Source organism: Schistocerca serialis, chromosome 10 (assembly GCF_023864345.2).
Source record: "Schistocerca serialis cubense isolate TAMUIC-IGC-003099 chromosome 10, iqSchSeri2.2, whole genome shotgun sequence".
Classification (NCBI taxonomy): domain Eukaryota; kingdom Metazoa; phylum Arthropoda; class Insecta; order Orthoptera; family Acrididae; genus Schistocerca; species Schistocerca serialis.
The window spans coordinates 192305023-192329985 of NC_064647.1; the positions used below are offsets into that span (position 1 = coordinate 192305023).

Consider the following 24963-nt stretch of genomic DNA (forward strand, 5'->3'; position numbering starts at 1 on the left):
GGATATGTATGGTATCATAAACATGTGCAATTCTCATACCTGGGCGATGGAAAACGCACATGACACTAGGGAAACAAGACTCCAAGTTAGGTTCTCAGTGAAAATCTGGTGTGGTAAGACTGATGACCTGGCGTTCCTGCCAAATGGCAGGATATGTATGGTATCATAAACATGTGCAATTCTCATACCTGGGCGATGGAAAACGCACATGACACTAGGGAAACAAGACTCCAATTAGGTTCTCAGTGAACATCTGGTGTGGTAAGACTGATGACCTGGCGTTCCTGCCAAATGGCAGGATATGTATGGTATCATAAACATGTGCAATTCTCATACCTGGGCGATGGAAAACGCACATGACACTAGGGAAACAAGACTCCAATTAGGTTCTCAGCAAACATCTGGTGTGGTGAGATTGATGACTTGGCGTTCCTGCCAAGTGGCAGGGGGAGTATGGTAACAAAAACATGTGCAATTCTCATACCTGGGCGATGGAAAACGCACATGACACTAGGGAAAGAAGACTCCAAGTTAGGTTCTCAGCAAACATCTGGTGTGGTGAGATTGATGACTTGGCGTTCCTGCCAAATGGCAGGAGGAGTATGGTATCATAAACATGTGCAATTGTCATACCTGGGCGATGGAAAACGCACATGACACTAGGGAAACAAGACTCCAAGTTAGGTTCTCAGTGAAAATCTGGTGTGGTAAGACTGATGACCTGGCGTTCCTGCCAAATGGCAGGATATGTATGGTATCATAAACATGTGCAATTCTCATACCTGGGCGATGGAAAACGCACATGACACTAGGGAAACAAGACTCCAATTAGGTTCTCAGTGAACATCTGGTGTGGTAAGACTGATGACCTGGCGTTCCTGCCAAATGGCAGGATATGTATGGTATCATAAACATGTGCAATTCTCATACCTGGGCGATGGAAAACGCACATGACACTAGGGAAACAAGACTCCAAGTTAGGTTCTCAGTGAAAATCTGGTGTGGTAAGACTGATGACCTGGCGTTCCTGCCAAATGGCAGGATATGTATGGTATCATAAACATGTGCAATTCTCATACCTGGGCGATGGAAAACGCACATGACACTAGGGAAACAAGACTCCAATTAGGTTCTCAGTGAACATCTGGTGTGGTAAGACTGATGACCTGGCGTTTCTGCCAAATGGCAGGATATGTATGGTATCATAAACATGTGCAATTCGCATACCTGGGCGATGGAAAACGCACATAACAGTAGGGAAACAAGACTCCAATTAGGTTCTCAGCAAACATCTGGTGTGGTGAGATTGATGACTTGGCGTTCCTGCCAAGTGGCAGGAGGAGTATGGTAACAAAAACATGTGCAATTCTCATACCTGGGCGATGGAAAACGCACATGACACTAGGGAAAGAAGACTCCAAGTTAGGTTCTCAGCAAACATCTGGTGTGGTGAGATTGATGACTTGGCGTTCCTGCCAAATGGCAGGAGGAGTATGGTATCATAAACATGTGCAATTGTCATACCTGGGCGATGGAAAACGCACATGACACTAGGGAAACAAGACTCCAAGTTAGGTTCTCAGCAAACATCTGGTGTGGTGAGATTGAGGACTTGGCCTTCCTGCCAAATGGCAGGAGGAGTATGGTATCATAAACATGTGCAATTCTCATACCTGGGCGATGGAAAACGCACATGACACTAGGGAAACAAGACTCCAAGTTAGGTTCTCAGTGAAAATCTGGTGTGGTAAGACTGATGACCTGGCGTTCCTGCCAAATGACAGGATATGTATGGTATCATAAACATGTGCAATTCTCATACCTGGGCGATGGAAAACGCACATGACACTAGGGAAACAAGACTCCAAGTTAGGTTCTCAGTGAAAATCTGGTGTGGTAAGACTGATGACCTGGCGTTCCTGCCAAATGGCAGGATATGTATGGTATCATAAACATGTGCAATTCTCATACCTGGGCGATGGAAAACGCACATGACACTAGGGAAACAAGACTCCAATTAGGTTCTCAGTGAACATCTGGTGTGGTAAGACTGATGACCTGGCGTTCCTGCCAAATGGCAGGATATGTATGGTATCATAAACATGTGCAATTCTCATACCTGGGCGATGGAAAACGCACATGACACTAGGGAAACAAGACTCCAATTAGGTTCTCAGCAAACATCTGGTGTGGTGAGATTGATGACTTGGCGTTCCTGCCAAGTGGCAGGGGGAGTATGGTAACAAAAACATGTGCAATTCTCATACCTGGGCGATGGAAAACGCACATGACACTAGGGAAAGAATACTCCAAGTTAGGTTCTCAGCAAACATCTGGTGTGGTGAGATTGATGACTTGGCGTTCCTGCCAAATGGCAGGAGGAGTATGGTATCATAAACATGTGCAATTGTCATACCTGGGCGATGGAAAACGCACATGACACTAGGGAAACAAGACTCCAAGTTAGGTTCTCAGCAAACATCTGGTGTGGTGAGATTGATGACTTGGCGTTCCTGCCAAATGGCAGGAGGAGTATGGTATCATAAACATGTGCAATTCTCATACCTGGGCGATGGAAAACGCACATGACACTAGGGAAACAAGACTCCAAGTTAGGTTCTCAGTGAAAATCTGGTGTGGTAAGACTGATGACCTGGCGTTCCTGCCAAATGGCAGGATATGTATGGTAACATAAACATGTGCAATTCTCATACCTGGGCGATGGAAAACGCACATGACACTAGGGAAACAAGACTCCAAGTTAGGTTCTCAGTGAAAATCTGGTGTGGTAAGACTGATGACCTGGCGTTCCTGCCAAATGGCAGGATATGTATGGTATCATAAACATGTGCAATTCTCATACCTGGGCGATGGAAAACGCACATGACACTAGGGAAACAAGACTCCAATTAGGTTCTCAGTGAACATCTGGTGTGGTAAGACTGATGACCTGGCGTTCCTGCCAAATGGCAGGATATGTATGGTATCATAAACATGTGCAATTCTCATACCTGGGCGATGGAAAACGCACATGACACTAGGGAAACAAGACTCCAATTAGGTTCTCAGCAAACATCTGGTGTGGTGAGATTGATGACTTGGCGTTCCTGCCAAGTGGCAGGAGGAGTATGGTAACAAAAACATGTGCAATTCTCATACCTGGGCGATGGAAAACGCACATGACACTAGGGAAAGAAGACTCCAAGTTAGGTTCTCAGCAAACATCTGGTGTGGTGAGATTGATGACTTGGCGTTCCTGCCAAATGGCAGGAGGAGTATGGTATCATAAACATGTGCAATTGTCATACCTGGGCGATGGAAAACGCACATGACACTAGGGAAACAAGACTCCAAGTTAGGTTATCAGTGAAAATCTGGTGTGGTAAGACTGATGACTTGGCGTTCCTGCCAAATGGCAGGATATGTATGGTATCATAAACATGTGCAATTCTCATACCTGGGCGATGGAAAACGCACATGACACTAGGGAAACAAGACTCCAAGTTAGGTTCTCAGTGAAAATCTGGTGTGGTAAGACTGATGACTTGGCGTTCCTGCCAAATGGCAGGATATGTATGGTATCATAAACATGTGCAACTCTCATACCTGGGCGATGGAATACGCACATGACACTAGGGAAACAAGACTCCAAGTTAGGTTTTCAGCAAACATCTGGTGTGGTGAGATTGATGACTTGGTGTTCCTGCCAAATGGCAGGAGGTGTATGGTATCATAAACATGTGCAATTCTCATATCTGAGCGATGGAAAACGCACATGACTCTAGGGAAACAAGACTCCAAGTTAGGTTCTCAGCAAACATCTGGTGTGGTGAGATTGATGACTTGGCGCTCCTGCCAAATGGCAGGAGGTGTATGGTATCATAAACATGTGCAATTCTCATTCCTGAGCGATGGAAAACGCACATTACACTAGGGAAACAAGACTCCAAGTTAGGTTCTCAGCAAACATCTGGTGTGGTGAGATTGATGACTTGGCGTCCCTGCCAAATGGCAGGAGGTGTATGGTATCATAAACATGTGCAATTCTCATACCTGGGCGATGGAAAACGCACATGACACTAGGGAAACAAGACTCCAAGTTAGGTTCTCAGTGAAAATCTGGTGTGGTAAGACTGATGACCTGGCGTTCCTGCCAAATGGCAGGATATGTATTGTATCATAAACATGTGCAATTGTCATACCTGGGCGATGGAAAACGCACATGACACTAGGGAAACAAGACTCCAAGTTAGGTTCTCAGTGAAAATCTGGTGTGGTAAGACTGATGACCTGGCGTTCCTGCCAAATGGCAGGATATGTATGGTATCATAAACATGTGCAATTCGCATACCTGGGCGATGGAAAACGCACATAACACTAGGGAAACAAGACTCCAATTAGGTTCTCAGCAAACATCTGGTGTGGTGAGATTGATGACTTGGCGTTCCTGCCAAGTGGCAGGAGGAGTATGGTAACAAAAACATGTGCAATTCTCATACCTGGGCGATGGAAAACGCACATGACACTAGGGAAAGAAGACTCCAAGTTAGGTTCTCAGCAAACATCTGGTGTGGTGAGATTGATGACTTGGCGTTCCTGCCAAATGGCAGGAGGAGTATGGTATCATAAACATGTGCAATTGTCATACCTGGGCGATGGAAAACGCACATGACACTAGGGAAACAAGACTCCAAGTTAGGTTCTCAGCAAACATCTGGTGTGGTGAGATTGAGGACTTGGCCTTCCTGCCAAATGGCAGGAGGAGTATGGTATCATAAACATGTGCAATTCTCATACCTGGGCGATGGAAAACGCACATGACACTAGGGAAACAAGACTCCAAGTTAGGTTCTCAGTGAAAATCTGGTGTGGTAAGACTGATGACCTGGCGTTCCTGCCAAATGGCAGGATATGTATGGTATCATAAACATGTGCAATTCTCATGCCTGGGCGATGGAAAACGCACATGACACTAGGGAAACAAGACTCCAAGTTAGGTTCTCAGTGAAAATCTGGTGTGGTAAGACTGATGACCTGGCGTTCCTGCCAAATGGCAGGATATGTATGGTATCATAAACATGTGCAATTCTCATACCTGGGCGATGGAAAACGCACATGACACTAGGGAAACAAGACTCCAATTAGGTTCTCAGTGAACATCTGGTGTGGTAAGACTGATGACCTGGCGTTCCTGCCAAATGGCAGGATATGTATGGTATCATAAACATGTGCAATTCTCATACCTGGGCGATGGAAAACGCACATGACACTAGGGAAACAAGACTCCAATTAGGTTCTCAGCAAACATCTGGTGTGGTGAGATTGATGACTTGGCGTTCCTGCCAAGTGGCAGGGGGAGTATGGTAACAAAAACATGTGCAATTCTCATACCTGGGCGATGGAAAACGCACATGACACTAGGGAAAGAAGACTCCAAGTTAGGTTCTCAGCAAACATCTGGTGTGGTGAGATTGATGACTTGGCGTTCCTGCCAAATGGCAGGAGGAGTATGGTATCATAAACATGTGCAATTGTCATACCTGGGCGATGGAAAACGCACATGACACTAGGGAAACAAGACTTCAAGTTAGGTTCTCAGCAAACATCTGGTGTGGTGAGATTGATGACTTGGCCTTCCTGCCAAATGGCAGGAGGAGTATGGTATCATAAACATGTGCAATTTTCATACCTGGGCGATGGAAAACGCACATGACACTAGGGAAACAAGACTCCAAGTTAGGTTCTCAGTGAAAATCTGGTGTGGTAAGACTGATGACCTGGCGTTACTGCCAAATGGCAGGATATGTATGGTATCATAAACATGTGCAATTCTCATACCTGGGCGATGGAAAACGCACATGACACTAGGGAAACAAGACTCCAAGTTAGGTTCTCAGTGAAAATCTGGTGTGGTAAGACTGATGACCTGGCGTTCCTGCCAAATGGCAGGATATGTATGGTATCATAAACATGTGCAATTCTCATACCTGGGCGATGGAAAACGCACATGACACTAGGGAAACAAGACTCCAATTAGGTTCTCAGTGAACATCTGGTGTGGTAAGACTGATGACCTGGCGTTCCTGCCAAATGGCAGGATATGTATGGTATCATAAACATGTGCAATTCTCATACCTGGGCGATGGAAAACGCACATGACACTAGGGAAACAAGACTCCAATTAGGTTCTCAGCAAACATCTGGTGTGGTGAGATTGATGACTTGGCGTTCCTGCCAAGTGGCAGGAGGAGTATGGTAACAAAAACATGTGCAATTCTCATACCTGGGCGATGGAAAACGCACATGACACTAGGGAAAGAAGACTCCAAGTTAGGTTCTCAGCAAACATCTGGTGTGGTGAGATTGATGACTTGGCGTTCCTGCCAAATGGCAGGAGGAGTATGGTATCATAAACATGTGCAATTGTCATACCTGGGCGATGGAAAACGCACATGACACTAGGGAAACAAGACTCCAAGTTAGGTTCTCAGTGAAAATCTAGTGTGGTGAGACTGATGACTTGGCGTTCCTGCCAAATGGCAGGATATGTATGGTATCATAAACATGTGCAATTCTCATACCTGGGCGATGGAAAACGCACATGACACTAGGGAAACAAGACTCCAAGTTAGGTTCTCAGCAAACATCTGGTGTGGTGAGATTGATGACTTGGCGTGTCTGCCAAATGGCAGGAGGTGTATGGTATCATAAACATGTGCAATTCTCATTCCTGAGCGATGGAAAACGCACATTACACTAGGGAAACAAGACTCCAAGTTAGGTTCTCAGCAAACATCTGGTGTGGTGAGATTGATGACTTGGCGTCCCTGCCAAATGGCAGGAGGTGTATGGTATCATAAACATGTGCAATTCTCATACCTGTGCGATGGAAAACGCACATGACACTAGGGAAACAAGACTCCAAGTTAGGTTCTCAGTGAAAATCTGGTGTGGTAAGACTGATGACCTGGCGTTCCTGCCAAATGGCAGGATATGTATTGTATCATAAACATGTGCAATTGTCATACCTGGGCGATGGAAAACGCACATGACACTAGGGAAACAAGACTCCAAGTTAGGTTCTCAGTGAAAATCTGGTGTGGTAAGACTGATGACCTGGCGTTCCTGCCAAATGGCAGGATATGTATGGTATCATAAACATGTGCAATTCTCATACCTGGGCGATGGAAAACGCACATGACACTAGGGAAACAAGACTCCAACTTAGGTTCTCAGCAAACATCTGGTGTGGTGAGATTGATGACTTGGCGTGTCTGCCAAATGGCAGGAGGAGTATGGTATCATAAACATGTGCAATTCTCAAACCTGGGCGATGGAATACGCACATGACACTAGGGAAACAAGACTCCAAGTTAGGTTCTCAGCAAACATCTGGTGTGGTGAGATTGATGACTTGGTGTTCCTGCCAAATGGCAGGAGGTGTATGGTATCATAAACATGTGCAATTCTCATATCTGAGCGATGGAAAACGCACATGACTCTAGGGAAACAAGACTCCAAGTTAGGTTCTCAGCAAACATCTGGTGTGGTGAGATTGATGACTTGGCGCTCCTGCCAAATGGCAGGAGGTGTATGGTATCATAAACATGTGCAATTCTCATTCCTGAGCGATGGAAAACGCACATTACACTAGGGAAACAAGACTCCAAGTTAGGTTCTCAGCAAACATCTGGTGTGGTGAGATTGATGACTTGGCGTCCCTGCCAAATGGCAGGAGGTGTATGGTATCATAAACATGTGCAATTCTCATACCTGGGCGATGGAAAACGCACATGACACTAGGGAAACAAGACTCCAAGTTAGGTTCTCAGTGAAAATCTGGTGTGGTAAGACTGATGACCTGGCGTTCCTGCCAAATGGCAGGATATGTATTGTATCATAAACATGTGCAATTGTCATACCTGGGCGATGGAAAACGCACATGACACTAGGGAAACAAGACTCCAAGTTAGGTTCTCAGTGAAAATCTGGTGTGGTAAGACTGATGACTTGGCGTTCCTGCCAAATGGCAGGATATGTATGGTATCATAAACATGTGCAATTCTCATACCTGGGCGATGGAAAACGCACATGACACTAGGGAAACAAGACTCCAAGTTAGGTTCTCAGCAAACATCTGGTGTGGTGAGATTGATGACTTGGTGTTCCTGCCAAATGGCAGGAGGTGTATGGTATCATAAACATGTGCAATTCTCATATCTGAGCGATGGAAAACGCACATGACTCTAGGGAAACAAGACTCCAAGTTAGGTTCTCAGCAAACATCTGGTGTGGTGAGATTGATGACTTGGCGCTCCTGCCAAATGGCAGGAGGTGTATGGTATCATAAACATGTGCAATTCTCATTCCTGAGCGATGGAAAACGCACATTACACTAGGGAAACAAGACTCCAAGTTAGGTTCTCAGCAAACATCTGGTGTGGTGAGATTGATGACTTGGCGTCCCTGCCAAATGGCAGGAGGTGTATGGTATCATAAACATGTGCAATTCTCATACCTGGGCGATGGAAAACGCACATGACACTAGGGAAACAAGACTCCAAGTTAGGTTCTCAGTGAAAATCTGGTGTGGTAAGACTGATGACCTGGCGTTCCTGCCAAATGGCAGGATATGTATTGTATCATAAACATGTGCAATTGTCATACCTGGGCGATGGAAAACGCACATGACACTAGGGAAACAAGACTCCAAGTTAGGTTCTCAGTGAAAATCTGGTGTGGTAAGACTGATGACCTGGCGTTCCTGCCAAATGGCAGGATATGTATGGTATCATAAACATGTGCAATTCGCATACCTGGGCGATGGAAAACGCACATAACACTAGGGAAACAAGACTCCAATTAGGTTCTCAGCAAACATCTGGTGTGGTGAGATTGATGACTTGGCGTTCCTGCCAAGTGGCAGGAGGAGTATGGTAACAAAAACATGTGCAATTCTCATACCTGGGCGATGGAAAACGCACATGACACTAGGGAAAGAAGACTCCAAGTTAGGTTCTCAGCAAACATCTGGTGTGGTGAGATTGATGACTTGGCGTTCCTGCCAAATGGCAGGAGGAGTATGGTATCATAAACATGTGCAATTGTCATACCTGGGCGATGGAAAACGCACATGACACTAGGGAAACAAGACTCCAAGTTAGGTTCTCAGCAAACATCTGGTGTGGTGAGATTGAGGACTTGGCCTTCCTGCCAAATGGCAGGAGGAGTATGGTATCATAAACATGTGCAATTCTCATACCTGGGCGATGGAAAACGCACATGACACTAGGGAAACAAGACTCCAAGTTAGGTTCTCAGTGAAAATCTGGTGTGGTAAGACTGATGACCTGGCGTTCCTGCCAAATGGCAGGATATGTATGGTATCATAAACATGTGCAATTCTCATGCCTGGGCGATGGAAAACGCACATGACACTAGGGAAACAAGACTCCAAGTTAGGTTCTCAGTGAAAATCTGGTGTGGTAAGACTGATGACCTGGCGTTCCTGCCAAATGGCAGGATATGTATGGTATCATAAACATGTGCAATTCTCATACCTGGGCGATGGAAAACGCACATGACACTAGGGAAACAAGACTCCAATTAGGTTCTCAGTGAACATCTGGTGTGGTAAGACTGATGACCTGGCGTTCCTGCCAAATGGCAGGATATGTATGGTATCATAAACATGTGCAATTCTCATACCTGGGCGATGGAAAACGCACATGACACTAGGGAAACAAGACTCCAATTAGGTTCTCAGCAAACATCTGGTGTGGTGAGATTGATGACTTGGCGTTCCTGCCAAGTGGCAGGGGGAGTATGGTAACAAAAACATGTGCAATTCTCATACCTGGGCGATGGAAAACGCACATGACACTAGGGAAAGAAGACTCCAAGTTAGGTTCTCAGCAAACATATGGTGTGGTGAGATTGATGACTTGGCGTTCCTGCCAAATGGCAGGAGGAGTATGGTATCATAAACATGTGCAATTGTCATACCTGGGCGATGGAAAACGCACATGACACTAGGGAAACAAGACTTCAAGTTAGGTTCTCAGCAAACATCTGGTGTGGTGAGATTGATGACTTGGCCTTCCTGCCAAATGGCAGGAGGAGTATGGTATCATAAACATGTGCAATTTTCATACCTGGGCGATGGAAAACGCACATGACACTAGGGAAACAAGACTCCAAGTTAGGTTCTCAGTGAAAATCTGGTGTGGTAAGACTGATGACCTGGCGTTACTGCCAAATGGCAGGATATGTATGGTATCATAAACATGTGCAATTCTCATACCTGGGCGATGGAAAACGCACATGACACTAGGGAAACAAGACTCCAAGTTAGGTTCTCAGTGAAAATCTGGTGTGGTAAGACTGATGACCTGGCGTTCCTGCCAAATGGCAGGATATGTATGGTATCATAAACATGTGCAATTCTCATACCTGGGCGATGGAAAACGCACATGACACTAGGGAAACAAGACTCCAATTAGGTTCTCAGTGAACATCTGGTGTGGTAAGACTGATGACCTGGCGTTCCTGCCAAATGGCAGGATATGTATGGTATCATAAACATGTGCAATTCTCATACCTGGGCGATGGAAAACGCACATGACACTAGGGAAACAAGACTCCAATTAGGTTCTCAGCAAACATCTGGTGTGGTGAGATTGATGACTTGGCGTTCCTGCCAAGTGGCAGGAGGAGTATGGTAACAAAAACATGTGCAATTCTCATACCTGGGCGATGGAAAACGCACATGACACTAGGGAAAGAAGACTCCAAGTTAGGTTCTCAGCAAACATCTGGTGTGGTGAGATTGATGACTTGGCGTTCCTGCCAAATGGCAGGAGGAGTATGGTATCATAAACATGTGCAATTGTCATACCTGGGCGATGGAAAACGCACATGACACTAGGGAAACAAGACTCCAAGTTAGGTTCTCAGTGAAAATCTAGTGTGGTGAGACTGATGACTTGGCGTTCCTGCCAAATGGCAGGATATGTATGGTATCATAAACATGTGCAATTCTCATACCTGGGCGATGGAAAACGCACATGACACTAGGGAAACAAGACTCCAAGTTAGGTTCTCAGCAAACATCTGGTGTGGTGAGATTGATGACTTGGCGTGTCTGCCAAATGGCAGGAGGTGTATGGTATCATAAACATGTGCAATTCTCATTCCTGAGCGATGGAAAACGCACATTACACTAGGGAAACAAGACTCCAAGTTAGGTTCTCAGCAAACATCTGGTGTGGTGAGATTGATGACTTGGCGTCCCTGCCAAATGGCAGGAGGTGTATGGTATCATAAACATGTGCAATTCTCATACCTGTGCGATGGAAAACGCACATGACACTAGGGAAACAAGACTCCAAGTTAGGTTCTCAGTGAAAATCTGGTGTGGTAAGACTGATGACCTGGCGTTCCTGCCAAATGGCAGGATATGTATTGTATCATAAACATGTGCAATTGTCATACCTGGGCGATGGAAAACGCACATGACACTAGGGAAACAAGACTCCAAGTTAGGTTCTCAGTGAAAATCTGGTGTGGTAAGACTGATGACCTGGCGTTCCTGCCAAATGGCAGGATATGTATGGTATCATAAACATGTGCAATTCTCATACCTGGGCGATGGAAAACGCACATGACACTAGGGAAACAAGACTCCAACTTAGGTTCTCAGCAAACATCTGGTGTGGTGAGATTGATGACTTGGCGTGTCTGCCAAATGGCAGGAGGAGTATGGTATCATAAACATGTGCAATTCTCAAACCTGGGCGATGGAATACGCACATGACACTAGGGAAACAAGACTCCAAGTTAGGTTCTCAGCAAACATCTGGTGTGGTGAGATTGATGACTTGGTGTTCCTGCCAAATGGCAGGAGGTGTATGGTATCATAAACATGTGCAATTCTCATATCTGAGCGATGGAAAACGCACATGACTCTAGGGAAACAAGACTCCAAGTTAGGTTCTCAGCAAACATCTGGTGTGGTGAGATTGATGACTTGGCGCTCCTGCCAAATGGCAGGAGGTGTATGGTATCATAAACATGTGCAATTCTCATTCCTGAGCGATGGAAAACGCACATTACACTAGGGAAACAAGACTCCAAGTTAGGTTCTCAGCAAACATCTGGTGTGGTGAGATTGATGACTTGGCGTCCCTGCCAAATGGCAGGAGGTGTATGGTATCATAAACATGTGCAATTCTCATACCTGGGCGATGGAAAACGCACATGACACTAGGGAAACAAGACTCCAAGTTAGGTTCTCAGTGAAAATCTGGTGTGGTAAGACTGATGACCTGGCGTTCCTGCCAAATGGCAGGATATGTATTGTATCATAAACATGTGCAATTGTCATACCTGGGCGATGGAAAACGCACATGACACTAGGGAAACAAGACTCCAAGTTAGGTTCTCAGTGAAAATCTGGTGTGGTAAGACTGATGACTTGGCGTTCCTGCCAAATGGCAGGATATGTATGGTATCATAAACATGTGCAATTCTCATACCTGGGCGATGGAAAACGCACATGACACTAGGGAAACAAGACTCCAAGTTAGGTTCTCAGCAAACATCTGGTGTGGTGAGATTGATGACTTGGCGTGTCTGCCAAATGGCAGGAGGAGTATGGTATCATAAACATGTGCAATTCTCATACCTGGGCGATGGAATACGCACATGACACTAGGGAAACAAGACTCCAAGTTAGGTTCTCAGCAAACATCTGGTGTGGTGAGATTGATGACTTGGTGTTCCTGCCAAATGGCAGGAGGTGTATGGTATCATAAACATGTGCAATTCTCATTCCTGAGCGATGGAAAACGCACATTACACTAGGGAAACAAGACTCCAAGTTAGGTTCTCAGCAAACATCTGGTGTGGTGAGATTGATGACTTGGCGTCCCTGCCAAATGGCAGGAGGTGTATGGTATCATAAACATGTGCAATTCTCATACCTGGGCGATGGAAAACGCACATGACACTAGGGAAACAAGACTCCAAGTTAGGTTCTCAGTGAAAATCTGGTGTGGTAAGACTGATGACCTGGCGTTCCTGCCAAATGGCAGGATATGTATTGTATCATAAACATGTGCAATTGTCATACCTGGGCGATGGAAAACGCACATGACACTAGGGAAACAAGACTCCAAGTTAGGTTCTCAGTGAAAATCTGGTGTGGTAAGACTGATGACCTGGCGTTCCTGCCAAATGGCAGGATATGTATGGTATCATAAACATGTGCAATTCTCATACCTGGGCGATGGAAAACGCACATGACACTAGGGAAACAAGACTCCTAGTTAGGTTCTCAGTGAAAATCTGGTGTGGTAAGACTGATGACCTGGCGTTCCTGCCAAATGGCAGGATATGTATGGTATCATAAACATGTGCAATTCTCATACCTGGGCGATGGAAAACGCACATGACACTAGGGAAACAAGACTCCAAGTTAGGTTCTCAGCAAACATCTTGTGTGGTGAGACTGATGACTTGGCGTTCCTGCCAAATGACAGGAGGAGTATGGTATCATAAACATGTGCAATTCTCATACCTGGGCGATGGAAAACGCACATGACACTAGGGAAACAAGACTCCAAGTTAGGTTCTCAGTGAAAATCTGGTGTGGTAAGACTGATGACCTGGCGTTCCTGCCAAATGGCAGGAAATGTATGGTATCATAAACATGTGCAATTGTCATACCTGGGCGATGGAAAACGCACATGACACTAGGAAAACAAGACTCCAAGTTAGGTTCTCAGCAAACATCTGGTGTGGTGAGATTGATGACTTGGCGTTCCTGCCAAATGGCAGGAGGAGTATGGTATCATAAACATGTGCAATTCTCATACCTGCGCGATGGAAAACGCACATGACACTAGGGAAACAAGACTCCAAGTTAGGTTCTCAGTGAAAATCTGGTGTGGTAAGACTGATGACTTGGCGTTCCTGCCAAATGGCAGGATATGTATGGTATCATAAACGTGTGCAATTGTCATATCTGCACGATGGAAAACGCACATGACACTAGGGAAACAAGACTCCGAGTTAGGTTCTCAGTGAAAATCTGGTGTGGTAAGACTGATGACCTGGCGTTCCTGCCAAATGGCAGGAGGTGTATGGTATCATAAACATGTGCAATTCTCATACCTGGGCGATGGAAAACGCACATGACACTAGGGAAACAAGACTCCAATTAGGTTCTCAGCAAACATCTGGTGTGGTGAGATTGATGACTTGGCGTTCCTGCCAAATGGCAGGATATGTATGGTATCATAAACATGTGCAATTCTCATACCTGGGCGATGGAAAACGCACATGACACTAGGGAAACAAGACTCCGAGTTAGGTTCTCAGTGATAATCTGGTGTGGTAAGACTGATGACCTGGCGTTCCTGCCAAATGGCAGGATATGTATGGTATCATAAACATGTGCAATTCTCATACCTGGGCGATGGAAAACGCACATGACACTAGGGAAACAAGACTCCAATTAGGTTCTTAGCAAACATCTGGTGTGGTGAGATTGATGACTTGGCGTTCCTGCCAAGTGACAGGAGGAGTATGGTATCACAAACATGTGCAATTCTCATACCTGGGCGATGGAAAACGCACATGACTCTAGGGAAACAAGACTCCAAGTTAGGTTCTCAGTGAAAATCTGGTGTGGTAAGACTGATGACCTGGCGTTCCTGCCAAATGGCAGGATATGTATGGTATCATAAACATGTGCAATTCTCATACCTGGGCGATGGAAAACGCACATGACACTAGGGAAACAAGACTCCAAGTTAGGTTCTCAGTGAAAATCTGGTGTGGTAAGACTGATGACCTGGCGTTCCTGCCAAATGGCAGGAAATGTATGGTATCATAAACATGTGCAATTCTCATACCTGGGCGATGGAAAACGCACATTACACTAGGGAAACAAGACTCCAAGTTAGGTTCTCAGCAAACATCTGGTGTGGTGAGATTGATGACTTGGCGTTCCTGCCAAATGGCAGGAGGAGTATGGTATCATAAACATGTGCAATTCTCATACCTGCACGATGGAAAACGCACATGACACTAGGGAAACAAGACTCCAAGTTAGGTTCTCAGTGAAAATCTGGTGTGGTAAGACTGATGACCTGGCGTTCCTGCCAAATGGCAGGATATGTATGGTATCATAAACATGTGCAATTCTCATACCTGGGCGATGGAAAACGCACATGACACTAGGGAAACAAGACTCCAAGTTAGGTTCTCAGTGAAAATCTGGTGTGGTAAGACTGATGACCTGGCGTTCCTGCCAAATGGCAGGATATGTATTGTATCATAAACATGTGCAATTGTCATACCTGGGCGATGGAAAACGCACATGACACTAGGGAAACAAGACTCCAAGTTAGGTTCTCAGTGAAAATCTGGTGTGGTAAGACTGATGACCTGGCGTTCCTGCCAAATGGCAGGATATGTATGGTATCATAAACATGTGCAATTCTCATACCTGGGCGATGGAAAACGCACATGACACTAGGGAAACAAGACTCCTAGTTAGGTTCTCAGTGAAAATCTGGTGTGGTAAGACTGATGACCTGGCGTTCCTGCCAAATGGCAGGATATGTATGGTATCATAAACATGTGCAATTCTCATACCTGGGCGATGGAAAACGCACATGACACTAGGGAAACAAGACTCCAAGTTAGGTTCTCAGCAAACATCTTGTGTGGTGAGACTGATGACTTGGCGTTCCTGCCAAATGACAGGAGGAGTATGGTATCATAAACATGTGCAATTCTCATACCTGGGCGATGGAAAACGCACATGACACTAGGGAAACAAGACTCCAAGTTAGGTTCTCAGTGAAAATCTGGTGTGGTAAGACTGATGACCTGGCGTTCCTGCCAAATGGCAGGAAATGTATGGTATCATAAACATGTGCAATTGTCATACCTGGGCGATGGAAAACGCACATGACACTAGGGAAACAAGACTCCAAGTTAGGTTCTCAGCAAACATCTGGTGTGGTGAGATTGATGACTTGGCGTTCCTGCCAAATGGCAGGAGGAGTATGGTATCATAAACATGTGCAATTCTCATACCTGCGCGATGGAAAACGCACATGACACTAGGGAAACAAGACTCCAAGTTAGGTTCTCAGTGAAAATCTGGTGTGGTAAGACTGATGACTTGGCGTTCCTGCCAAATGGCAGGATATGTATGGTATCATAAACGTGTGCAATTGTCATATCTGCACGATGGAAAACGCACATGACACTAGGGAAACAAGACTCCGAGTTAGGTTCTCAGTGAAAATCTGGTGTGGTAAGACTGATGACCTGGCGTTCCTGCCAAATGGCAGGATATGTATGGTATCATAAACATGTGCAATTCTCATACCTGGGCGATGGAAAACGCACATGACACTAGGGAAACAAGACTCCAATTAGGTTCTCAGCAAACATCTGGTGTGGTGAGATTGATGACTTGGCGTTCCTGCCAAATGGCAGGATATGTATGGTATCATAAACATGTGCAATTCTCATACCTGGGCGATGGAAAACGCACATGACACTAGGGAAACAAGACTCCGAGTTAGGTTCTCAGTGATAATCTGGTGTGGTAAGACTGATGACCTGGCGTTCCTGCCAAATGGCAGGATATGTGTGGTATCATAAACATGTGCAATTCTCATACCTGGGCGATGGAAAACGCACATGACACTAGGGAAACAAGACTCCAATTAGGTTCTTAGCAAACATCTGGTGTGGTGAGATTGATGACTTGGCGTTCCTGCCAAGTGACAGGAGGAGTATGGTATCACAAACATGTGCAATTCTCATACCTGGGCGATGGAAAACGCACATGACTCTAGGGAAACAAGACTCCAAGTTAGGTTCTCAGTGAAAATCTGGTGTGGTAAGACTGATGACCTGGCGTTCCTGCCAAATGGCAGGATATGTATGGTATCATAAACATGTGCAATTCTCATACCTGGGCGATGGAAAACGCACATGACACTAGGGAAACAAGACTCCAAGTTAGGTTCTCAGTGAAAATCTGGTGTGGTAAGACTGATGACCTGGCGTTCCTGCCAAATGGCAGGAAATGTATGGTATCATAAACATGTGCAATTCTCATACCTGGGCGATGGAAAACGCACATTACACTAGGGAAACAAGACTCCAAGTTAGGTTCTCAGCAAACATCTGGTGTGGTGAGATTGATGACTTGGCGTTCCTGCCAAATGGCAGGAGGAGTATGGTATCATAAACATGTGCAATTCTCATACCTGGGCGATGGAAAACGCACATGACACTAGGGAAACAAGACTCCAAGTTAGGTTCTCAGTGAAAATCTGGTGTGGTAAGACTGATGACCTGGCGTTACTGCCAAATGGCAGGAAATGTATGGTATCATAAACATGTGCAATTCTCATACCTGGGCGATGGAAAACGCACATGACACTAGGGAAACAAGACTCCAAGTTAGGTTCTCAGCAAACATCTGGTGTGGTGAGATTGATGACTTGGCGTTCCTGCCAAATGGCAGGAGGAGTATGGTATCATAAACATGTGCAATTCTCATACCTGCACGATGGAAAACGCACATGACACTAGGGAAACAAGACTCCAAGTTAGGTTCTCAGTGAAAATCTGGTGTGGTAAGACTGATGACTTGGCGTTCCTGCCAAATGGCAGGATATGTATGGTATCATAAACATGTGCAATTGTCATATCTGCGCGATGGAAAACGAACATGACACTAGGGAAACAAGACTCCGAGTTAGGTTCTCAGTGAAAATCTGGTGTGGTAAGACTGATGACCTGGCGTTCCTGCCAAATGGCAGGATGTGTATGGTATCATAAACATGTGCAATTCTCATACCTGTGCGATGGAAAACGCACATGACTGTAGGGAAACAAGACTCCAAGTTAGGTTCTCAGTGAAAATCTGGTGTGGTAAGACTGATGACCTGGCGTTCCTGCCAAATGGCAGGATATGTATGGTATCATAAACATGTGCAATTCTCATACTTGGGCGATGGAAAACGCACATGACACTAGGGAAACAAGACTCCAAGTTAGGTTCTCAGTGAAAATCTGGTGTGGTAAGACTGATGACCTGGCGTTCCTGCCAAATGGCATGATATGTATGGTATCATAAACATGTGCAATTCTCATACCTGGGCGATGGAAAATGCACATGACACTAGGGAAACAAGACTCCAAGTTAGGTTCTCAGTGAAAATCTGGTGTGGTAAGACTGATGACCTGGCGTTCCTGCCAAATGGCAGGATATGTATGGTATCATAAACATGTGCAATTCTCATACCTGGGCGATGGAAAACGCACATGACACTAGGGAAACAAGACTCCAATTAGGTTCTCAGCAAACATCTGGTGTGGTGAGATTGATGACTTGGCGTTCCTGCCAAGTGACAGGAGGAGTATGGTATCACAAACATGTGCAATTCTCATACCTGGGCGATGGAAAACGCACATGACACTAGGGAAACAAGACTCCAAGTTAGGTTCTCAGCAAACATCTGGTGTGGTGAGATTGATGACTTGGCGCTCCTGCCAAATGGCAGGAGGTGTATGGTATCATAAACATGTGCAATTCTCATTCCTGAGCGATGGAAAACGCACATTACACTAGGGAAACAAGACTCCAAGTTAGGTTCTCAGCAAACATCTGGTGTGGTGAGATTGATGACTTGGCGTTCCTGCCAAATGGCAGGAGGTGTATGGTATCATAAACATGTGCAATTCTCATTCCTGAGCGATGGAAAACGCACATTACACTAGGGAAACAAGACTCCAAGTTAGGTTCTCAGCAAACATCTGGTGTGGTGAGATTGATGACTTGGCGTTCCTGCCAAATGGCAGGAGGTGTATGGTATCATAAACATGTGCAATTCTCATACCTGAGCGATGGAAAACGCACATGACACTAGGGAAACAAGACTCCAAGCTAAGTTCTCAGTGAGCATCTGGTGTGCAATTCTCATACCTGGGCGATGGAAAACGCACATGACACTAGGGAAACAAGACTCCAAGTTAGGTTCTCAGTGAAAATCTGGTGTGGTAAGACTGATGACCTGGCGTTCCTGCCAAATGGCAGGAAATGTATGGTATCATAAACATGTGCAATTCTCATACCTGGGCGATGGAAAACGCACATTACACTAGGGAAACAAGACTCCAAGTTAGGTTCTCAGCAAACATCTGGTGTGGTGAGATTGATGACTTGGCGTTCCTGCCAAATGGCAGGAGGAGTATGGTATCATAAACATGTGCAATTCTCATACCTGGGCGATGGAAAACGCACATGACACTAGGGAAACAAGACTCCAAGTTAGGTTCTCAGTGAAAATCTGGTGTGGTAAGACTGATGACCTGGCGTTACTGCCAAATGGCAGGAAATGTATGGTATCATAAACATGTGCAATTCTCATACCTGGGCGATGGAAAACGCACATGACACTAGGGAAACAAGACTCCAAGTTAGGTTCTCAGCAAACATCTGGTGTGGTGAGATTGATGACTTGGCGTTCCTGCCAAATGGCAGGAGGAGTATGGTATCATAAACATGTGCAATTCTCATACCTGCACGATGGAAAACGCACATGACACTAGGGAAACAAGACTCCAAGTTAGGTTCTCAGTGAAAATCTGGTGTGGTAAGACTGATGACTTGGCGTTCCTGCCAAATGGCAGGATATGTATGGTATCATAAACATGTGCAATTGTCATATCTGCGCGATGGAAAACGAACATGACACTAGGGAAACAAGACTCCGAGTTAGGTTCTCAGTGAAAATCTGGTGTGGTAAGACTGATGACCTGGCGTTCCTGCCAAATGGCAGGATGTGTATGGTATCATAAACATGTGCAATTCTCATACCTGTGCGATGGAAAACGCACATGACTGTAGGGAAACAAGACTCCAAGTTAGGTTCTCAGTGAAAATCTGGTGTGGTAAGACTGATGACCTGGCGTTCCTGCCAAATGGCAGGATATGTATGGTATCATAAACATGTGCAATTCTCATACTTGGGCGATGGAAAACGCACATGACACTAGGGAAACAAGACTCCAAGTTAGGTTCTCAGTGAAAATCTGGTGTGGTAAGACTGATGACCTGGCGTTCCTGCCAAATGGCATGATATGTATGGTATCATAAACATGTGCAATTCTCATACCTGGGCGATGGAAAATGCACATGACACTAGGGAAACAAGACTCCAAGTTAGGTTCTCAGTGAAAATCTGGTGTGGTAAGACTGATGACCTGGCGTTCCTGCCAAATGGCAGGATATGTATGGTATCATAAACATGTGCAATTCTCATACCTGGGCGATGGAAAACGCACATGACACTAGGGAAACAAGACTCCAATTAGGTTCTCAGCAAACATCTGGTGTGGTGAGATTGATGACTTGGCGTTCCTGCCAAGTGACAGGAGGAGTATGGTATCACAAACATGTGCAATTCTCATACCTGGGCGATGGAAAACGCACATGACACTAGGGAAACAAGACTCCAAGTTAGGTTCTCAGCAAACATCTGGTGTGGTGAGATTGATGACTTGGCGCTCCTGCCAAATGGCAGGAGGTGTATGGTATCATAAACATGTGCAATTCTCATTCCTGAGCGATGGAAAACGCACATTACACTAGGGAAACAAGACTCCAAGTTAGGTTCTCAGCAAACATCTGGTGTGGTGAGATTGATGACTTGGCGTTCCTGCCAAATGGCAGGAGGTGTATGGTATCATAAACATGTGCAATTCTCATTCCTGAGCGATGGAAAACGCACATTACACTAGGGAAACAAGACTCCAAGTTAGGTTCTCAGCAAACATCTGGTGTGGTGAGATTGATGACTTGGCGTTCCTGCCAAATGGCAGGAGGTGTATGGTATCATAAACATGTGCAATTCTCATACCTGAGCGATGGAAAACGCACATGACACTAGGGAAACAAGACTCCAAGCTAAGTTCTCAGTGAGCATCTGGTGTGGTAAGACTGACGACCTGGCGTTCCTGCCAAATGGCAGGATTTGTATGTTTTCTGATAGAAGAACTACCTGCACATTTTGGAGATGTAACATTGGAGCAACAACGGCAGATGTACTTTCCACATGATGGATCACTCATTGGCCGTACCAGACAAGTGTCCCAGTATAAATAACGCATTTCCTAAACGGTAGATTAGCCACAGTCTACCCATTAACTGTCCTGACAGATCACCGAGCCTAACCCCATTAGACGTCTGCTTATGGGGCTGATTAAAGGGGGATGTGTACGCTACGAAGGTGAACACACATGAAGAACTTGTCACTCACTTTACCGACGTTATTGCTCGCATTCCAACGCATTAACGGGTACGTTCATATTGGTGGGAGTCTTTCTGAAGACCTCTTGCAGGATGGATCCGTCGCCCGTTCCACCACCGCTCCGTCCACACCAGCGCCCCAGTTCCATAACGATCGAAAATCGGATACATGTTCATAGGACTACTTCGGTTTATTTTCGCATGTAGAATCACAAGTTATATGACATTCGTCCTGAATCACCCTGTTCGTTCATATCAAACTCTTGTTTATGTCTATTTGTTTAGATAGGGAAAAATATTTGATAAAGATCAACAGACTCACTGAGAATGTAGCAAACAATGTGCGTTGGTCAATACGTATGCGAATCTTCGTAATGTAACATACCTGCCAAGTACCCAGGCCTACAATGGGCATCTTCTGGCCATTGTAGAAAGTGATGTACTGCAGTTTGCTGGCCATCTCGCTGTTGCCTTGAGTTGCAGGCAGACCAGTGGAAGAGGCAAAATGGTTACGGACTGTCTTCCGCGCACAGTGATACTGCTGTTTATACTACCGGCAGAAGTACTTGAAAACACAGTCGGTGACTGCGGTCCTTATCTCTAGAAGCGCATGTATCGTAATAAGAAGATAAGGCGAGCGAAATACAAGCTCAAATGACATCACGAGGACTACAAAGGAAAAATCCGGTGGTGAGCACGACGCTCTGGTATGATGCTTATCAACAAACAGGCATCATGCGTATTAGGGACTTGCACAACTGGACACAACATTACGAAACACGCGTGCGTCTGAAATGCTGCGCAACATATTTCTTCCAAAGTTCTGGTTTCGTGGCCTTTCTGTTACATCAGATATTTTAGAGATTGCTAGCTGCCAGACTGTTGAAGGTAAGCCAACAAAAATCAAATATTGGGGTGGTGCATAAGTCCGTAACTTTTTTCCGTAAGTTTACTAAACACAACAGATGCTCACGACAGAGACTTAAGTCATCAATAATATATTCTCCTTCACTATTTACAACAGTCTGTCAACGCTGGGGTAACTTTTCGATTCCGCGACAGTAGAAATAACGTGGTTCTGAGACGAAAAGCTTGTCGAGTCATGTTCGGAGCGCATTTCCATCCGGAAAGGAGAAATTCCGTGAAGGTTGTTCGGTAGAGAGCGGAAAAGGTACAAATCTGAGGGCGTAAAATCAGTTGAATAAGGTGGGTGTGCAATGACTTCCCAATCCAACTCATGTAGAGCGGTTTTTGTCATTCTAACAGAATGCGGGTGGGAGTTATCGTAGAGCAGTCTTTCGGGTCGTGGTTCTAGGACTGCGCCTGCAAGACGTCTGACTTGTAGAGATAAATCTTAGCAGTGATGGTTACACCTAGAGGAAGCAATTAATAGTAGACCACATCGTCGCTGCTCCACGACATGCCTAACTTACCTTTTGCGGATGAGTGCTGTTCTTTGTGCAAGGAGTTGCTGCTTTGTTTGGGCTCAACCATTCCTTTCTTTTCCGTATGTTAGCATAAAGACACCATTTCCAGTCATCAGTAACGATACAGGAAAGAAATGGTAGGTGTTCTTCACGAGCCAATTGATGACAAGTAAGCAGAGATACATACTCGTATATGGCCACCTGCTGACCTTTTTCGTTTTGACTCAGAGCATGCAGTACCCATACACCCGATTTTTAAACCTCTCCATCGCATGCAAATGTCGCACGACAGTGGAATGATTACAGTTCATCACATTCGTCAATTATCTAGTACACTGACGAGGATCATTGTGGATTCATGCTTTTAAACGATCTTCATTGAACCAAAAAAGGTCTTCCTGGACGTGGAAAGTCACTAATGTCAAAACGATCCTTCTTAAAACACGAAAGACATTTTATTGCCTTGCTCTGTCCAATGGCAGTATCCCCATACATGGCGAAAATGTTTCTGGCAGCCTCCGCTGCTGTCACAACTCTATTAAACTCAGTCAGAAGAAAATGTCGGAGATGTTTCGACTTCTCCAATTGGCACTCCATTTCCTGGCGTACACAAGCTCCAATCACTATCTCTAAATGACAAAATGACAATATGCAAACTCATATAGGAACCGTGACGTATAAACAAAGAATTTACAATCGATAAATGAAACCGTAGCAACCGGAATGCCAATATGCAAAGCAAAAACGCTACGAACATTTAGAGTTGTTAAAAGAGTACATATCGGGAAAACGGCAAACAGGAAGCTAAATACATTAAAACATAGAAACACGTTGTTACACCGCTGGAAGTTAAAACTGCAAATCCAGAGAGAATGGGTAATAATGAATTTTTTTCATTTATTTTTTATTTCAGGTCTTCACGTCCGGGGAACAGTACCTACTACTTCTATTTCTGAGGAAGGACTTTATCGAAAAACTTGTACGTCCGTAGAGTTATGTTAAGTGATTCTCCCGTCGCTTCTTGGCAAAACAACATAATTATAAACGAAAAACATAATATTGTCTTTTTCATTTATAGTTTCTAGTACTCTTTCCCTTATGCCAGTGTGCGACACTGCCCCTCCTCTACATGGTGAGTAGCGAACGATTCTCGCCAGTCGTCGATGGTTCCGTTCTTGCAGGATATTTTTCGAGTCGCAGCGATGTCGGAGATTTGATGTTTTATCGGATTCCTGATATTCACGGTAGCCTCGTTAAATGGTCGTACGCGAAAATCCCAACTATAACAGCACGTTCAAACTCACTTAAATCGTGATAACCCAACATTGTAGGAGCAGCAACCCATCTAACAGCAGTGCCAGACAACTCTTCTATTATATAGCCATTTCTGACCGCAGGGCCGTGTTCTGCCTACTTACATATATGTGTATTTGAATACGCATGACTATAACAGTTTCCCTGGCGCTTCAGGTTAGTACACTAAGGTGAATACGTGATTAACTTTATAGGTGATACTCTAGCAGACAAGGTGTGAATTTAGTACACAGGGCTGTCGTCTCTGGCAGCAACAATGACTTTAACACGACTTCACATCGAGAAGAACGGAACTTGGGTGACAGGTACACTATGTGATCAAAAGTATCCGGACACCGGGCTGAAAATGACTTACAAGATCGTGGCGCCGTCCATCGGTAATGCTGGAATTCAATATGGTGTTGGCCCACCCTTAGCCTTGATGACAGTTTCCACTCCCGCAGGCATACATTCTATCAGGTGCTGGAAGGTTTCTTGGGGAATGGCAGCCATTTTTCATGGAGGACAGGTATCGATGTCAATCGGTAGGCCTGGCACGAAGTCGGCATTCCAAGACATCCCAAAGGTGTTCTATAGGATTCAGGTCAGGACTCTCTGCAGCCCCCTCCACGAAAAACGCGACCACACCATAACACCACCGCCTCTGAATTTTACAGTTGGCACTACACACGCTGGCAGATAACATTCACCGAGCATTCGCCACAGCCACACCCTGCCATCGGATTGCCACATTGTGTACCGTGATTCGTCACTCCACATAACGTTTTTCCACTATTCAATCTTCCAATGTTTACGCTCCTTACACCAAGCTAGGCCTCGTTTGGCATTTACCGGCGTGATGTGTGTCTTATGAGCAGCCGTTCACCATGAAAT

At 45.1% G+C, this 24963-nt stretch overlaps 1 protein-coding gene across 1 annotated transcript in view; it reads right to left on the reverse strand.

Moving 5' to 3' along the window:
* LOC126425198 (1,5-anhydro-D-fructose reductase-like) overlaps window positions 1-21837 on the reverse strand; it is a 78798-nt gene extending 56961 nt beyond the window's left edge. The window contains exon 1 of the mRNA XM_050088154.1: window positions 21735-21837. Within this exon, the coding sequence (XP_049944111.1) occupies window positions 21735-21809 (75 nt within the window). The 5' untranslated portion in view covers window positions 21810-21837. The remainder of the gene's footprint in view (window positions 1-21734) is intronic.
* Between the last annotated feature and the right edge of the window lie 3126 nt (window positions 21838-24963).